A 19341-nucleotide genomic window follows, 5' to 3' on the forward strand; every position below is an offset into this window, starting at 1 on the left:
AGAGGAGCAACACCTCTATTCTGAAGCTCGGTGAAACGAGAGTCCGCACAACAGCTGCTGTTACACGCAAAGCCCCACAAAAACAAATAAAACAAAACAGACTAAAATGAGTACAACTAGTGATGACGAGTACGATTTATATACATATTAATCTGCTTGCTTGCTCAGCGGCTCGTTGGTCTAGGGGTATGATTCTCGCTTAGGGTGCGAGAGGTCCCGGGTTCAAATCCCGGACGAGCCCTCGCTTTTTCTTACGTTTATATCATCTCTAATATGCACAACACAGAAAATCCAAAGTAAAGGGCTATTGCACGTAATGAGTATGCAGCTGTATTTTTTTTGTCCCTCAATGTTGCATTCTTATAGTAGTAACAGTATTGCTGCAAGGCAGTGTAACATTTTAACATTTCTAACTTTGAAATAAACTACTGGGGGTGTAATAAATCACAGGTTTGGTATTTAGTAAACAAAGAACAAATATGTTTTATTTGAATTCAACTACTCCACCTCTCTCACTAAGAAAATCTAGTGACATTAAAAGTCATGTTACAGTCTTTTAACACTCTTGTGTTCTCCTTATCCCAAAAATAATCATCACTAAGCTGATGATAACCATTATTTCACTGCTGTTCTGTCTGGTTATCATCAGTAGGGATCAAGCATTCATAAACTGGCACACCTCTTTTGATCCACACCTGACAACTGTAACAACTGTAAGTGCTGTCACTTCATTTTCTTTGTGGGAGTTCCCTGAACAGAGAGATTAAATTGCACTTGACTGTAAAAACGTCCTTTCATGCTTTCTTCAGGTGCAAGGGGTGAGTGCTAGACTAAACATGCTGTGCAGTCACACATAAAGAATCCAAAAAGCTTAGAGTGAAGTCTCTGAAAATGGATGTTTTTATTTAAAAAAATGAAATCTGCTCAAATCTCTAATGCTCCATAACTACTTCATGATCCATCCATCCATCCATCTTCATCCGCTTTGTCCGGGGCCGGGTCGCGGGGGCAGCAGCCTAAGCAAAGAGGCCCAGACCTCCCTCTCCCCAGCCACCTCCTCCAGCTTATCCGGGGGAATACCAAGGCGTTCCCAGGCCAGCCGAGAGATATAATCTCTCCAGCGTGTCCTGGGTCTGCCCCGGGGCCTCCTCCTCCTGGAACACCTCACCCAGGAGGCGCCCAGGAGGCATCCTTGTCAGATGCCCGAACCACCTCAGCTGGCTCCTTTCGATGTGGAGCAGCAGCTGCTCTACTCTGAGCCCCTCCTGGATGGCCGAACTTCTCACCCTATCTCTCAGGGAGAGGCCAGCCACCCTTCGGAGGAAGCTCATTTCTGCCGCTTGTATCCGCGATCTCGTTCTTTCGGTCACTACCCACAGCTCGTGGCCATAGGTGAGGGTAGGGACGTAGCTCGACCGGTAAATTGAGAGCTTCGCTTTTACACTCAGCTCCCTCTTCACCACGACGGACCGGTGCAGCATCCGCATCACTGCAGCCGCCGCACCAATCCGTCTGTCGATCTCCGGCTCCCTTCTCCCATCACTCGCGAACAAGACCCCGAGATACTTGAACTCCTCCACTTGGGGCAGGAACTCATCCCCGACCCGGAGTGGGCACTCCACCCTTTTCCGGCTGAGAACCATGGCCTCAGATTTGGAGGTGCTGATCCTCATTCCCGCTGCTTCGCACTCGGCTGCGAACCGTTCCAGTGCGAGCTGGAGGCCCTCACCCGATGAAGCCAACAGAACCACATCATCTGCAAAAATCAGAGATGAGATTCTGAGGCCACCAAAGCGAAAGCCCTCCGCCACTTGGCTGCGCCTAGAAATCCTGTCCATAAAAATTATGAACAGAACCGGAGACAAAGGGCAGCCCTGGCGGAGCCCATCACCCACCAGGAACGAGTCCGACTTATTGCCGGCAATACTTCATGATGCAAATGAGTAAAGATTTTACACCATAAGCTTTTTGTGTGGTTTGCGGCATTTTTGTAGGAACTACCTTCTGCAAACCACACATCACAGCAGATCTCAATACTATCTTGTAATTTCTTCCTTTTGCTCTTACGCTACCCTCATACACATATCACCCTCGACCCTCATTTCCACCCACTTTGTCTTGTCTTTACCTATACTGTCCAAGTATTTAAGCTCATCCACTTTCACCTTTCCATCTGTCTCCCTCTCATTCACACACATGCATTTTGCCTTACTTCTACTGACTTTTATGCCTTCACCATCATAGTCCGCATCTATCAACCTGTCCATCACCACTGCAAACAAGAAGCTCAGAACTGATCCCTGATGTAATCCCACCTTCAGCTTGAACCCATCTGTCAATGCACCTCACCACTGTCTCGCTAGCCTCATACATGTTCTCAGCCATGCTCATACTTCTCTGCTACTGCGGACTTCCTCATGTAGCACTACAATTCCTCTCTCAGTACTACTATCATATGCTTTCTCTAGATCGACAAACACACAGTCCAGCTCCTTCTGATCTTTCTGTGCTTCTCTATCATCACTCTCAAAGCAAAGCTAACATCCGTTGCGCTCTTTCGCACTATTAAGCTGCACTGCTGCTCACTGATCATCACCCCAGATCATACCTGTCTTTACTACACCACCTTATTCTTGAAAAATCAGTTCACTTCTCCATTCCCCAGGAATTCTCTCATACTCCAAGAATGTTTTAAACAATCTAGTTGAAGTCCCTCTCTCCTAGGCATCTGCACCATTTATTCCTGCCTGTGGCTATCTCACTGTACAATCCCTCCATGTAAAACAAATGTACACACTGGGCAACAGCACCTTAATATCAACCATATTTATATATTTATGTAATTTGTGTTATATGGTGGAATTTTTATAATTAGAGTCATTTGTATATTAGTTATATTTTATAACTTTGTAATATAATGTATAATTTTTAAGATTAAATATTTAGTTATTGTTCTTACCATCTTGGAGAAACTGTGACTGATTCCCTGAGGAAATTATGTAAAGTTTTCCGACTGATACCGCCACAGGTATGTCTTCTGGACCTCCTGCCTTTCCACTCTTCATCGTTGCCCACACTTCCCGATTTGTTATAATTTCTCCATTTATTCTCCTCCCTCAGATGTTCTTCATTCAGCAGCTCCTCAAAGTACTGGTTTCCCAGCACACTCTTCACTTACCCTTAATCAGTCTACATCCTTTCCAGCTCAAAATCTCTGCCTAGCCAATTAATAAAAGTCCTTTTCTCCTTCTGTAGTATCCACAGACATGCACACACACTTTTCTCTTCTAAAATAAGCTAATTCACTAGCAAACAGGTGAACAAAAAACAGAATCACAAACAACGATACATGCTTCAAATATTGCAATAACTTTATTAAGTGGTATGAATATTTTGTTTAAAAATGCTAAATTGCAGAAAGACCATACGTTCACAGTTTGATGAGTTCCCTTTGAATTGCCAATGGTAAGATTTAATTAGAAAAAAAAAAGACAGGGTTTATCATAAACACTAGAAATATGTAATAGAGTATCAAAATCATGCTTAATAAAAACCATTAATTGCCCGTTCAGTCTAATAATGAATTATAAAATATAGATATTAATATGACAATTGTATTTGCAAAGATACAAAAAGGAAAAAAAAAAACCAAACAAAAAAAAAAAGAAAAAAAAAGCACAAACTGCAAAAGGCATCGAGGAGCAAATGCAGATCAGTTGAGCTGCTACATTCGGGGTGTGTGAACGTGTACATGCGAATAAATGGCGGGGTTACACCTTCTTGTATACATGACTAGAAAATGACAAAAAACAAAAACAAGACAACTGCTGAACTGGACACCTTCCAATTAAACCCAAAAGCAAATGTGTGATAGAAAAAAAGAAAAAGAAAAAACACACAACAGAAAAAAAACCAACCTGATGTGATTTAAAATGTCTGGCTTTGGGAATGTTAAATAATGTACTCATACATACTATTTATACATATATATATATTTATAAAATATATATAAAGTGCACATTGGAGATGTACAAAGGCGCCATTTAAAAAAAGATAAAGAGAGAAAGTGTATTGCTCTCCACCTGTGGAAAATTGTGCTCTAAAAACCTTTATGGCACTTTTAAAAGGAAAGAAAAAAAAAAAGTTTGGCAGCAGAATATCTGCTACAACAATAATCCCTGATTTGACTTTTAGGGGAATGATAAAGTATTAATTGTGTACAAGTTAATTTTCTTTTAAAACAAATGCATGTGTAGAGTGGGCTGGAATATAACTCAACTGCTCCTGAATATAAAAATTTAAAAAAAAAAAAATTTTGTAATTTCCCTGCCTTGCATTTTGCATTTTCTCCCCACCCCGTATCAAAGTGTGACACAATAATAAAAGCTACCTCGGTGTCACGTCTCAAACCGAAACACAGTTCATAGATACAAACTCAACATAAGAAATCGGTAAAGACACAATTTCATTGCTTCTACCCTTAAACTGACCGGGTGGTGCCTTTTTCCTCACCGACACATTAATGCCCCTGTGCAGCAACTTTCACATTTCTGAATGAAAACATAAAACACTTCACTGACTGAAACTGCCCACTAGACTGTTAAAACCCACGAGTACACGAAACCAAGGCTGAGTTGCTTTTAATAAGAGAGTGTATGTACAAGAGAAAGCGAGCGTTAGCAACCTGTCATCACTTCATGATCTGAGCTTGCAGAGGCAGATGAGGTGTGTGGTGTGTTTGTTTGTTTTTTAATTATAGCAGATCCCGAAGGAGGAAGTTGGCACGAGTGTTTTAAAAAGAAAAAGAAAAGCTGAAGTATCTATGACACAATGCACAGTAGGCGTGATAGGATACATTCTGGAACGTTTCACATTGTATTGGCGTAGCGAGCAAAAAAAAAAAAATGTATTTGTAAGTGTGTGTCCAAGTCCCAAACATTTACTTGAATGCATGTGAAACAAAAAGCTTTAAAGCTGGAGATCATGTTGGGCTGAGAAGCTTGTGAGCATGCCATGTGGCTTGCACAGACTGAACTGCTGTTTTGGTTGTGTAGCCACAAGAGGGCGCTGCTCTCAGGCCAGCTGAGGAGCTGCAAGCAAAAAGAAAAAAAAGTGTCTGGCCCTTCCACAGCTGATCAGAGGTTTGGTTCAGCTACCATATTTCTATAAAAATGAGCTGGTCTTAAATGTGTGAGCTGGCAACCAGCTTTTTTTCCCCTCTCTTTGGCTTAATGAGGTGAAAGGGTTTAAACATTAACCCTGAGGAAACATTTCCTCACTCCCTGTCGCAGTCCAGGTAAGGCCAGCAATTTCATTTTAAAGTCAAAGTGGTGTAGTCCAACACTGAACCCAGCACAGAGTTGCATTCAAGTTGCACGGCAGAGGGTTTCACACTAGGAGGTGTCGTTTCTTGTGTAAAGCCAGGTGGTCAGAGCGGGAGAAGCTGCGGTCACAGTCGGGACAGTGGAACGGTTTGACTCCCGTGTGCTTGCGGTAGTGTCTCGTCAGCTCGTCTGAACGGGCGAACTTCCACGTGCAGCCTTCCCAGCTGCACCTGTAGGGTTTCTCCCCTGCAAAGAGAGGAAATTACACGAGGTTTGTTAGAAGATGTCAAAAAGTTTGAGGCTTCTGGAAAAGCACGGCTGGTATATGAATGAAGGCTCACCTGTGTGTGTCCTGCGGTGTGCTTTGAGGTGGGAGCTCTTGGTGTACACTTTGTCGCAGCCGCTGAAGTCACAGCGGTGAATCCTCCGTTTTTTCAGTGTGTCAGGTGAATCAGCAGGGAAAGGGTGCCTTGTGCCCGAGTGGACTATTACTGATGGGTTGTTACCCCTAAAAGAAACACACAAAGGGTAGAAAAAGATTTTAAACGCTGGTGCTTTGTCCATCTTTGTCTAATGTTGCCAGCAGAGGGAGCAAAAGTCCTCTCTTATGACACTGAAACCCACAGTTTAACTTGGCTTCAATGCAATAACAACTTCTGCCAGGCAGGAAGCTGAAAAACCCGCCTTTTCCAGTCAGCCACACCTTTGCCTTGCCCTGTCAACCTCTGTCAATCAATGTTTATAAATTTATCCTTGACCAACTCCAGGAGACTGAAAACTGTCAAACAGCAGGTGAATCTGCAACACTGTTCCCAGTCAGAGCACATCAAGTCCTGTTTCTTTGTGTGTGCAAACAAACGCACAAAATGTACCAGTTTTACAGTTACAAGAGAGGAGTTGTCTTTCATCACTGTGTGTGTGTGTGTGTGTGTGTGTGTGTGTGTGTGTGTGTGTGTGTGTGTGTGTGTGTGTCAGTCAGTTGAGAGCAGGTGTTGAGTGCTGAAACATGATTCCACACAGATCAATTCTGCATAAAGGAATGTGCAGAAAATCCCCTAACACACACACACACACACACACACACACACACACACACACACCAGCGTATAGTAACTGTACGTACATATTGTTTATGAGGATGTGTGTGTGCTTTATTGACAAGATGTGATGACACACAAAGATGCACCCTCTTTTTTTCCCTTTAAGGTCCAATTATTTCATGTTTGGCACGATGACAAGAGCAGCCTGTAAAGGGAACCGCCCTAACAGCCAAAGTAAAAAAAACGAGGTGTACTTCACAGCACACACACAAACACTGACATACACTAGCTGCCAGCAAGGGCTGACTATTACATGTGCATCCAACTTGCAATTATTTCTTCTGAGGAAAAACTTATTTTGCAGAGGGGAGGGGACCGGAAGAGGAAGGTAAGAAAGTGCAGGGGAGATGTTGGACAATGAACACAAAGCTTAATAAATCAATCATAATAACAGTAATAATAATAATAATAATAATAATAATAATAATAATAATGAGGGAGAATGAGGGGAGGAGGAAGCAGAAGAGGAAGAAATAACCCAAACAAAAACAGTAGGAAGAGGAATGAAGGTGGTAACAGGACCCAGATGGCTGGCATGAACTTGTGACGTCTTAGATAAGGAAAGAAAGAAAAGAGCTTCTAATGTGAGGCGTGGCTATTGGGCCTGATGGAAAATAAAAGGATAAATATTCTTCTGTACTTCCCCAGTGGCCGAAACTCTGTTAGTGAGACAAAAGAATAGAACAGACAATAACAAATAGCCAGTGCTCTTCACAGAAGCAAGAATCTAAAGACAAAATAAATAAATAAATTAAATTATGGCTCCACAAACATGAAGGAAATAGAACTGTGTCCAGACTCAGGCTGGAGACAGATCATTTTCTAATGTGTTATCAAGGTGATGATAAAATACATTTGGAAACAACGTTTGTTTTATGACTTGGAAATGGAGCCAAATTTTAACAATTATGTTCCATCAAAGTGAGATAAGCTCTAAATCTTCGGATATAACCAGTAAGTTCACGCAGTTCGGTCAGTGTTTTTCTTTTTTTCCCCCCCAATCACACAAGGCTCTTACTGGCTGCCCGCTAATAAGAACCGCACCGCCCTGATCCCGGGACTGCCCCAGAAACTGACATGGTTCAAACTACAGTGACATGCAAAGAACAGTCATATCTTATGACAGGACTCTCTAATAACAAGACTGTAGGTTGTATTCCGTTGCATATGTAATGATCTCGACAACATGCTTTTGTTTTAAACACGCAGAACAAAAGTTCAGATTAGGGAGCAGAGAATAAGACCTTCGGCAGCAGGGAGTGAGTCAAAAACGCTAGTGAAACAGGGGTGTGGAGTCAGGGGACGTGAAGTGTGTGGCCACCACCACCAGCGTGTGGGTTTTTACATGGAAAACAGAAGGAGCTGTGACAACTCGCTGACCACTGAGTCCACACAAAACTCGCTACAGAGTGTCGTCGTGTTACTTACTCGTACTCGTGTGGCATCGCTCTGACTGATGACTTCTCGTGACTGCTGGGGTCATGAGCGGGTTCAGTCTCGATTTTGATTGGCTTGTGCAGGTCGTGGGTATCACTTCGCGGCTCCAGAGGCTTCGTTGGGTGAACTGGGTAGGGATGAAACAATGTGTGAGCTGACAGTATGATCAGGTCTAAATCACATTCATAATTAATATGTTAACATAAATAAATAAATCAGGCATCTAAGGTCCCCAGAGGATAAATCCTATCAGTGTGGCTTTTTACTTAAAGTTTCTTCTAGCACCATCACGAGGTCAAGTTTAGACTGAAACCTTTCTTCTCAGAAAAGGAAAAAAAAAAGTGCTATTCTAAGAACAGAGGGAATGAAAAACATTTCCTCATTATCACTGATAATTTTTCCATTCTCTCTGCAAAAATCGTTTACTGATAATTTATCAGTAAACGATTTTTGCAAATTTAACAAGAAAATGCCACAAAAGTGATGTGATTTAAATGCAGTAACAACATGAAATGGATACATTTCACGATGACTCCTGCACTGATGTGTTTTTAATGTGATTCTCTAATGACTTCTTGTTTTGTTTTTAGCTTCATGTACAGTTGCAACACAAACACTGAACTGCTCTCACCTATCTTGGGCTCCCAGATCCTGAAATGGTCATCGTCGCTGCTGGCAGGTGAGTTCATCATTATTGGCTGGTTCAGCAAATGTGGTGGGTAATAGGGGAGAATGGGCAGAGGCAGTACGATCTGAGAAACCATGATCTGTGACTTTGGGATGACCCCGGGGCCCCCCGGAGATACAATGGTGGGACATGGAAGGGAGGAAGTGGGCGGCGGGAGAGCGTGGGAGGGCGAGGAGCGCAACTGAGTGTGTGGGGGCGAGTTGCGGGAAGAGGTGCGGCTCGCCGAGCTGTAAGGCGAGGCAGGGGAGCTGCGAGGGGACGCCGGGGTCGACGCAGAGGAGCAGGGAGGGGACTTGGAAGATGAGTGCTTGTTGACAGACAGGTCCACGGGCTCCATCTGGGTGTGTGTCAGCCCGTTCGGGGTGTGAGAGTGGGACAGGGGGTGCATTCTGTAGAAGTGCGGCGGATGGGGGAAGATCACTCCAGGATAGAACGACTGTGAAAGAGAGGATGTAGAGAGAAGAGGAAGCAGTAAAAGGGGGACAAAAGAGCAGAGGGTTAAAAATTTCCATTCTGCTTTGAATGGCAGGGAAAACATGTTTTTGCCACACAAACAATTACAGCCAGCCAAAAAATTTAAACACTGCTCTGTTTGGGAGCAGATAACTGTTTTGTCTCAGAATACAGTGTGTGTGCTCATTAGCCCACTGCCTGGCAGTGTGCGTAGCTATTGTTTGCAAATGTCCACTGTACATTAGCCTGTTTGTCCAGGAAGAGCTGGAATGTGGGAACCAGTCTGTCTAGACACGTATAGGTGCGTGTGTAGTGGTTGCTGTTTGGTATCAAAAACATGATCAGGCATGATAATGCGCGTACACGCACACACACACGCGCGCGCACACACGCACACACGCGCGCGCACACACGCACACACACCTTACCGGCTGAATGTCTGTCTTCGGAGGGTAATCATACATCAGCATGGCTGCACACGCCAGACTCCTGCAGAATACACACATAGCACCAAAAATCAATATACAGGGAAGACATTTACACTAAGCTCACACTCTTGATAATAATTTACTTTATGCACCAATGCAACATTGTAGAAACACTTAAAACTTATTCAAACATTTGTCACCTCTCTACTTAAAGTACTGAAAGCAAAAGGACACATCCTTCAGATAATGCACCTCTATCACACTCCCCTGTGTGAGTATAAGTGACCCCCCAAAAAAAGAAAAACACAAAAACAAAACAAAAACAGTAGAGAACCTAAATCTGAGGTCATAATTAATGGTCAGAATAAAGTAGAAGAATAATTCTGTCAAATTTTTCTTTTAGTTTAAAATTTTAAATATAGCCATGTGCAAACAGTCTCAACATGAATGCTAACGAGCAACTACAGCTGCAGACTTTGCTTTGTCTGCTGCCTGACTGACAAAACTCCAACCACTGCAGCTTGTCCTCCTCTACAGGAGGGTGGACCATGCTGCACCACGGGCTTAAAGTCCATCTGCCAGGCACTTGGCCAGCAAGCCCAAGTCTGGCATCAAGGTGGAGTGTTTTCTGACTTTCGCACTTTGTCATGCCCCTCACCCAGGACCAATTTGCCTTGGGAGACCCTACCAGGGGCATGCTGCTTGGGGCAGAGCGGCTCTGACCACAAGATTCGTCTTGTGGTCAGAGCGCCTGAAAACGGATAAGCAGATACCCTTAGTTACATATAGCCCCAACGTCCATAAAGGAGACCGCGAGGGCACGATCAACGTTGGTTCAGCCCCAGACATATTTTTTTCTGTCAAACTTGACACATCATCTCCTCTTTTTTCACCACTCAGTCATGGTTTCAAACAGGTACTCTGCGTTTGACAGAGCGCTGCCGATGTCAATCAAAAACACTCGACATTCAGACTTGTGAATTAAAGGGACTGGGTTTTTTTTTAACGAGAATGCAACACACACACACACACACACACACACACACACACACACACACACACACACACACACACACACACACACACACGAGTATTTTGGATCAAAAGCGTGTGAGGTTTCAAAGGTGTTTCCAGTTACCTTGGCTTTGAATGGCCAGGTGCAGCTGGGATGACTCTGCTTGTGCTACATGAGGGTGTTTATTAGCTTCTTTGTGTGCTTGTGTGTGTGTGCGCGCGTCTGCTGGTGCATTAAGGCAACATGAACTGTCAAAGAATGTACCCTGAGGCAGTCTCCGTGTGTGTGACCTGATTAAAGTCCACAGTCTGAAGACAAGTTAGCCTTTAATTATTAACAAATGGGCAAGAACAAGTCATTACACCCTAGTGCACACATATAGGAATGCACACACACACACACACACACACACACACACACACACACACACACACACACACCCCCCCCCCAGATGGGGAGCAGACCAATGGTGAAGCAGGATGCTCACTAGCTGGCTCAGGAAGGGTGTGAACATGACGACTGAAGCCTCACCCTTTGCCCGGCTCCAAAGAAACAAAGAGCCTACCGTCAGGTGGGAACTGGGTGTGTTTTGAGGGCGTGTTTTCTAATCCGGGTTTGTACTGTACTGTAGTTCAACTTGAGGTCAAGCAGTTGTTCTATTGTCATTGTAAATCACACATTAAGGTGACAATGAGACCAAGTATGAAACACAAACAGATTCTGAATTCGGAAAAAAGGAAGAAAAACAAAATCACTGACAAAACCCCCCAAAAGAAGAACAGATTAAGGAAAAGAAAGCAGCAAATACCTGCTGTGTATAAAAGAAGCAGAAGGTCTGCCAGAAACAAACACACACAATAAACAAAATCCCATCTGGGAACAAGGTGTCACTGATGAAAAACATTAGAAACCACGACCAGAAAATGTTCTGGTCCCAAACGTCACAAACATGCACGACAATGTCCCAAAGTCCAAGATGACATTTTAAAATAGTTATTGTCTCATGCCACGTCCACATCACCACAATATTAAGCAAACCTTATTTTCCTTGTTTTTATTTTTCCTTTATACTTACTGTAGATTTGTAATTCTATACCAGTTAAGTTGTCAGTTATATCCTGTTATATACAAACTACATAGATGTACTTAGTGGAAGAAGCTCCTTTCAGCTGCTTGTTAAGCAGTTGCCACAGCAGATGGATCTGCATGTTTGATTTGGCACAGGTTTTACACCGGATGCCGTTCCTGACGTAACCCTCCTATTTATCAGAGCTCTGGACTGACACTCGCGTGCGTGAGGCTGAGTTCGTGTCTCCTCCGGATCTTGAGCAGACGATCACAGAGCCAGGTTTCAGTGAGTAGCGTCACTATCAGTACCTCACCAAATGTGTAAGGTCACCAAAGTCTAATCGGTTCATCCCTGAGTACAAGTCTATGTTTGTGCCAAATGTGACAAAATCTCCTTCAGGTGTTCTTCGGATATCATCGGGGGCCACGGTACCCTCAATCTTTGCCAATTTTAATCAGTAAATCCTTGAATCCAAGTGAACATTTGAGCCAAATTTGGAGAAATTCCCTCAAGGCGCTCAAGAGATATTTAATTTATGAGAATGGATCGGAAAACTGGAAAATGTTATGCTGTCACTAGTGCAAGGCAGGCATGAGTAACTCAGAGGCTCCTTTAGGCTCTGTCATACAGGAAGTGTTAATTATCTTTTGACTTTAGGGCTGGGCAGGTGTGGGCTGTGTACGCCTGTAAGTGAGAACATGTATATTCACAAACAAAGTGTTCAGAGCCTCACTTATCTGGCTTCATCTCTCACTGAACAACATATGCATCGCTCAGTGCATGTTAAATTCTTTGAAAGAATGCGTGCAGTGACAGGAACATGCTGCTCTCAGAGTTCACCTGTCATACATAGTCTTGCATTTCCCCTTTTATTAACACTTTAGCACGACAGACGCGAAAACGAGTTCTTGGCAGCTGGTTAGTTGGCCACAGGTACGAGTAAACGCAGGGGAGAATTTGGCCGATGGCGTCAGAGCCCGGTGTCGTGCAGCAGGGACGGCAAATAATTCACGTTATTTGCTTCAATCCAAAAACAGGCGTGTGCCTAGTGGTTGGGTTTTACCACACAGGAAAATGAACAGAAAGGAGTCATCAGATAACGTGTGACAGCAGGATGGCAAGCAAAGGAGGGAGAAACTTTCCCTCTGGGTGTCTCATGAAAGAATAAGCACAATGAGTCGCACAAATGTAACAATCACAGGAAAGAAATTTCACTCAGCCGTGCAGCATCTTCCTCAGTGGCCACAAGGCCTCAGCAGATTAGAGATAAACTGCAGCTGGAGCAGCATTTCTGATAACTGAATTAACCGTTTAAGAAGTTCCCACAGGAATCCCCCCCAAAAAACCAAAAACAAAACAAAACAAAACCAAAAACATATTCCATGAAAATGTGAAGAGTTCTTTCTTATAAGACATTAACCTGAATATCTTTGGTTTAATTAATTTGGATATTTTCCTATTACTTGTTTCTACGCAGCATCAGGCTGATTGCATTTGTCATAGCTCTCACTAGACTGTGCTCTTATTTTCTATGAAATTGAACTGACATACTCGAGGACAGGAATTAGTCAGCACTCTTTTCCTTTATTGCCTTTCCAGGTAAAAACAGACAAACAAACCAAACTCCTGCATCATCACGATAAATAAGTCGCCCTACTTGGGCTAGGTTTTTTTTCTGCTACTGGGTTTGAGTTTGTGCATGTCCGCAAATATTGTCCTTCTAGGTCAGTGGAACTACTGTGTATTCAGCCCCAACCCACTCTGCAACCACCTTCTACACCCCTCTATTGTGTCTCCACCCCTGGACTCTTCTCCACTCGCTCCCCAGCAATCGCTCATGTCTTTACTACTGTATTTATCTGAACCGCACACCACCCCACACTCTTATTCTCTCCCCCTCTGTGAATGTTATAAAAAAACATGACTGAAGGGGAAAATATTGTGGCTTGGACTCCCTGCCCCCGCCCCCCCCACACACACACACACGTTTCTGCTAGCTCAACAGAATACACACACTAAATCACTAAAAGGACTAAATTATTACAGACACGCACACATACTGGAACACACGCAGACAAAAGCTGGCCGGCACACACAAAGTCTCTCTCTAATGGCAACAGGCTGGAGATGATGAGATCACCAGAGAGACCAAAAACCTCCAGACAACATCTTTGTCCAAGAACATGCCACAATACACTCACACACACATTTTCAGCCTAGCGTCTTCTAGCCTCTTTACCCCCTCTTCACTTAAGTCATTCTCACCTTGTGACAGTCCTGTAATGCTTCATGTCGTGATATCAGTCGACTCAAGGAGAACCTCACATACAAACTCACTACCTATTCACACTCTTCAGGAAAGGCGCCCATTAGTCTTAATTTAACATCCTAATTGCATGACTCATCCAGGTACTCATCCAATATTATGCCAACATTTAACTTTTCCCTTTCCTGACCTCTCCCTAAAGTACTCTCACTTCTTCTGTTGCCCCTCACTCATTCCAATTTATTCCCCCTTTCAAGCTCTCACTCCCAAGTGTAGCCCCTTGCTCCCTGCTTTCAACCCTTACCTCACTTCCTGCTCATGACTCCCCTAATAACCCAGCACATGCTCCAATTTTGACTCCTCTCGCTTTAAGGCCCTTGCTTACCCCCAACCTCCCCCCCCATTCCTCTTATTTTGGCTTCCCATTCCCTCATCCGAGCCACGCAGCCCACTTCTCGTATTTTTACGCCCCCAAAGACACACACACACACACACACACACACACACAGTCCCCCTGAGCTCCTCTCAACTACACTATGAGGCTGCAGGCCTCGGGGGGGGGGGGGGGGGGGGGGGGGGGGGGGGCAGAGGGGGCCATCAGCAGGGGAGAGGAAACAGGATCCATCATCTCAGAAACACACATTTAAAGACACACCAGACTCATCTGGTCGCGAGGCTCAAACACTGACAGAGACACACACGCGCACCTCAAGTCGAACTTGACGGGGTGCGCGAGAGAGTGCGCAGCGTTTTGAGGCTTTCCAGACAACTGAGGACAGAGGGAAGGAGAGAACAAGAGAAGAGGGAGAGAAGCGGAAGCCCTTAGAGTTTAGTCTGACTGTTATTATTTCCACACTGCGTGATGGGTCGGGGGGTGTACAGAGGAGAAGGAGGTGGAGGAGGAGGAAGAGGAGAGCGAAGCCAAAAGGGGGGTGCTGCTGCAGGGGGCCTGCGGTTTCCTGTTTGACTCCACACACACATATTACACCTCCCTAGTCTGAGAGAAGAGAGGTGGGGTGGGGGGCTGGAAGGAGAGAAAGGGCAAAGAAAACAGCCGCTCTGACCAAACTATGTCAAAATGGAAGTGGAAAGAACAGGGCAGAGAGAGAAATGGGGAAGAAAATGAAGTGGGTTTCAACCAAAATATGACAAAACTTCAATGAACCTCAAACATGGGGGGGTGGGGGGCAGTAAAGAAGGAGCTACACAGTCACAGTGGCTCAATCCAGTGGTTTGAACACACAAGTGTTCGGTGTGTGTTTAAGCATCCGTGTCCTGTCACTCTGCAAACTTGTGCAACTAGTCACAGCTTTTCACGTTTATGGCCGCCTGTGGAGCAGCGTGTCCTTATTTCCTCAACTTCTCATGGAGAATCACCAACTACTCAACATCCACCCGTTTAATGTTTAGCCCTAATGTTCCCTAGCACATGCCCTTTGAGCAGAGTGTGCGCGCGTGCATATGTGCGTGCGTGTGTACACACAGTCTTGCGCATTTTGTTCCACCAGATAACATCAGCATGTTGATTCAGGAAAAAAGGCGTAGGGATGGGTGGAGTATTTGGGGCGTGTGTGCGTGTTTGTGCTGCACTAATGCCAGACAAATAAACAGGTAATACACAAACGGAACAGCGACTCATCCGTGTTTTTCTGCTCAACAGTGAAACAAAAGTACAAACTTCAGGCAACAGGGAGGGGAGAGATGTCGCCCTCATTCCACCCATCCACCCCCCACATCTCTCTCCCTCTCTCCTCCCGTCTTTCTCTCTCTCTCTCCAGGCTCTAAACAGGATAAGGGCTTCATATGCCAAGTGGAATGCGTGACGCAAGCCTCAGCCTTGAAACAAAGCACAGGAAACGGGGAGAGACAGAGAAACACAGAGGGAGAGTACAGGGAGAGATGTGTATTGTAAAGAATGCAGTGACATAACAGGACTGAAACAACATCTCAGGTGTGACAGTTTGGGAAAAAACAAACAAGCAGATGCCCTCTCCTTCACCCTCACCCACACACACCTGTCACATATTTTCCCATCTGTAACTGAACTCAGCACAGACAGACAGCAAAATCTGAGGCTCGTCTTTCAAATCACTGCTCTATTCTGCATCAACGTCAGCCTCTACAGTTTCACAATCTGACCTATGAATAAATGAGTCATGTGCGCAATAAACAACAATAATTATGATAGTCCTTATGATTCATTTCACTTGATGAGCCCAGCAAACACCCATTTCTCAAAATGTTGCCGTTTTCCTTATATGGAAATATTTCTTCCCCCCAACTCACATATTTAAAAAAAAAAAAAAAAAAAAAAAAAAAAAGTGAATCCATTTTTAAATAATCTAAAATGTACTTCTCAAAACTTACTAAAATGTAACAGAATAAAAAAAAGGTAGTAATTAGTAGATAAAAAGGATCCCCAAGTAATAACTTTACTATAATCTACATTTATACAACAAAGAAATAACGCATTGTGTTATTTGATGACGGGGGGGGGGGGAGACACATACACAAATAAACCCACATTTATGTTAATTAACAACAGCCTTAGTTTTTAAAAGGCTCTGAAAGCCCAAAATAGCATCGTCTCCCCGTGACTTGTAACAGCCTAAAGTCGGGTTACATAAGTTACAGCCAGTGTTGAGCTCATTAATCATTAATCAATAAATTAAGAAGAACAACGTTCACCACTGTCAGTGTTATAGGAAGATAAATTAAGCAAACATGCTGATTTGAAGGCACGGAACAGAAAACAGCTGTGAGTAATTAACTAATTAATTAATCAAACCTCAAATTACGCACGAGCCGTCTGTTCTCATTAAAACCCCAACCCGCAAATTTAATTTATGGACTACTTCTCCCTGCTGTAATCTATTAGGAATAATAGTCTACATCAATCCCACTACCACATCCAGCTTTTATTAAAAGACCACGTTGCAATTACTGACTTCCGATAGGAAATCAGCCTGTGAGGCAGCCCGGCGGACACAATGCTGTCAAGAAGTCACCGAGTCAGACTTACCTCTCAGATGGGGTATACGGTCTTTTCCTGCAAGGAGAGACGGTAGTTTCGCGGCTGCCTTGCTGAAAGGCACAGGTTCCCTTCCCAGGGAGAAACTCAATTAGACTCTCCGCTGAAAAGGTGACGCAGGCGACGCTCGGTCCTCCGCTGTGTCACTGACATCAAGGAAAAAAACAACAACAAGACGATTCTGTGATCGATGGCTCCGTAAAACTTCCCCAAGTTACGAAACTCCTCTGTGTATGTGTGTCTCACTGTGGCAGAGCATTTGTGTGAGTCCGCTTTTGTCGTTCACAAACCGCTGCTGTCACATGACCCGCCGTCTGTTCTCCGTGGGGTCTGGCCGCTGGGCGGGACCGGGGCGGGGTGGTCCAGATTATGTATCTATGTGTGTTTCTCACTCTGTGTGTAATGCTAATTTCAAGTTTTAAACGCAAACAAACAACAATGTGATATGATTATGACGCTCCTACTACAACCTGAATGTATCTGGATAATTTTATATAAGACTGAATAGCGTATTTTTCAGAAATGGACAGAATAGAAACAAGTGAAAGAAACAGCCTATTAAGATCTTAATAGGCAAAACTGTACTTTGAAAGAACATATTTTTATTTATAATTAAAAGTACAAAAATATCAAAATCCTTAAAGTATGAAACTTAATTGTAAACTGAAAGACTTGTTCCAGCTATCAGTTAAATATTATTTTTCTTAATATATAAAGCTTTTCCACTATTACAAGTTTCATTTCATTATATTTTCATGATCTAATTTTATTTTATTTTATTACTAATTTAGGTTCTTACCATCTCTGAGCATTTGTCCTGTATTAGCTTTGTGCTTTTATTTTGTAGGGGATGCGAAAAGCAGAAGACCTGAGACTACACCCTAAACTAACCCCACAAACAAAAACTGCAAAGCCCAATTTGATGTTGTCACAACTTTGCTCTGTTGTTGCAAAACACCCCATCACACTAGAGTTTCCACAGTGTTGCAGCATGTTGTATTTAACTAATTGATGTAGGGATGCATGATGTGATATCGATATCACTTATCGATTCTCATTGAGTTATCATTGGTTTTTTTAAGGTCACCACCATTGCTAAGTAGCAATAAAGAAATTACATTCATGTGAATTAATTTTATGCTGTGGGTCAAATGTTTGTGCATGTTTGTTGTGATCAGTGTTGGAGTCTTACTCAAAAAATAATTATTACGCATATTACACAGAACACTCTTCTTAAAAAATAATGCAGTAGCTACTTAATGACTTAATTTTCAAAGATGAAAACCAGCACAAAAAAGCGATTGTCACAGTGATTCTGCTTTAGAAACGTGAACAGGTAAAAAGTGAGACTGCAGCCTGACTGCTTATCTGCTTGTTACCCGTTGAAGTTCAGGGTCTGGCTGCTGGGGTCAGCATTCACTCAGCTTTCCCTCTGGGTTCTTGGCTAGCTTAGCATTAGCATGCTATCTGTGCAGATGCTTGCAAAAAACAAAGTTGTGTTAGCAGCATAATGCGGTTGTTTCTGTCCTGGATGCAGTTTTCCACTTTACCATTTATCTCGTCCTTTTGTGCAATAATAATAAAATAAATGTCCATATCCATGCTCTAGACTGTGTTGCTATTTTCCTCCTCTCACAGTTAAGCTGAAATCAGATGACTAGCACAAGCGCAAAAACTGCTAAGCGGGATCAATAGGCAGGTAGACTAACTCCAAGGAATTGGACTACTGGTTCTCGATTCCCATCCCTAAATGCATGTTTATCTTACCAAAGGTGAGGCATTATTATTATTATTATTATTATTATTATTATTATTATTATTATATAAATTGTAACGTGTTTAGACTGTATTACAACATATTTAAAGAGCCTGGTATTACATTACTTCTGTAACTTGACTATAATTTGATCATAAGAAACCGCTAATATTTCACTTCCACAAGCTATAGTTGTGCTTGTTGTGAAAGCTTATCTCAACTTTTTGTTTTTCTGAAAACATACTCTATAAAAGTCCTAAAATGTAAATGCGTCTTCTTTTTGCACATGCTTCACAGTTACAAGAGTATAAAACATAATGCGCAGTTTAAAAATATGATCTAAGGTGTAGTTAGTAATAAAGTTTTTTTCAAAATTCCACTTAATTGGGACTTACATGGAAACAGCTGTCCTGATAATAATAACGATAACAAAAATATTAAGTATAAACTAGCAGGAAAGGCGAAAGGTATGACACTATTCTAAGGCAAAACTAGAGATGCTGGAAAAGTTCTACAATTCCTTCTTTGTCTCCACTCCTCTAGGTTCATGAAAATCAGCATGGCCAATCAACAAGCAGCAACAAAAACATAAAAATACAACCTCATTGGTGATGTTAATAAAGATTTACTGACTCCTCTATATTTTGTTTCCAAGACTTTCTTGTATTTTTTAAAGTGAGCTTGTTTTCCAGGTTTTCTGAAGGCCTTTCAAAGTTTTTCCTTGGACACTGGCTTCTTTTTCACTTGATTTTAGTTCAGTCCTTGTACCTGATC

The 19341-nt window shown here is 43.0% G+C and overlaps 1 protein-coding gene and 1 non-coding gene across 3 annotated transcripts; one reads left to right on the forward strand and one right to left on the reverse strand.

Moving 5' to 3' along the window:
* The first annotated feature begins 169 nt into the window (after window positions 1-169).
* Window positions 170-241, forward strand: trnap-agg (transfer RNA proline (anticodon AGG)). The gene has a single exon. It is a non-coding gene; the product is annotated as a tRNA-Pro (tRNA).
* Window positions 242-3348: 3107 nt separating this feature from the next.
* On the reverse strand, window positions 3349-17126 carry klf3 (Kruppel like factor 3 (basic)). 2 transcript variants are annotated; one of them, XM_024799163.2, is made up of 6 exons: window positions 16803-17126; window positions 9431-9491; window positions 8493-8985; window positions 7853-7988; window positions 5666-5832; window positions 3349-5570 (listed from the first exon to the last, which is right to left on the reverse strand). In XM_024799163.2, exons 2-6 carry the CDS (start codon window positions 9470-9472, stop codon window positions 5389-5391), a joined length of 1020 nt encoding a protein of 339 aa, XP_024654931.2. In that variant the 5' UTR covers window positions 9473-9491; window positions 16803-17126; the 3' UTR covers window positions 3349-5388. The 2 variants fall into 2 exon arrangements, with proteins under 2 accessions (XP_024654931.2, XP_024654932.2); XM_024799164.2 differs by having other exon boundaries at window positions 9426-9491.
* Between the last annotated feature and the right edge of the window lie 2215 nt (window positions 17127-19341).

This window comes from Maylandia zebra, linkage group LG6, assembly GCF_041146795.1.
Source record: "Maylandia zebra isolate NMK-2024a linkage group LG6, Mzebra_GT3a, whole genome shotgun sequence".
Lineage (NCBI taxonomy): Eukaryota > Metazoa > Chordata > Actinopteri > Cichliformes > Cichlidae > Maylandia > Maylandia zebra.

Bases quoted from the DNA above. Each gene is read 5' to 3' on its own strand.
- klf3 (XM_024799163.2), bottom strand. From the start codon at position 9,472: ATGCTGATGTATGATTACCCTCCGAAGACAGACATTCAGCCG. The intron at 5,833-7,852 runs GTAAGTAACACG...TGTTTCTTTTAG, and splicing joins GCGATGCCACACGAGTACGA to GGGTAACAACCCATCAGTAA. The intron at 5,571-5,665 runs GTGAGCCTTCAT...CTCTCTTTGCAG, and splicing joins ACACCGCAGGACACACACAG to GGGAGAAACCCTACAGGTGC.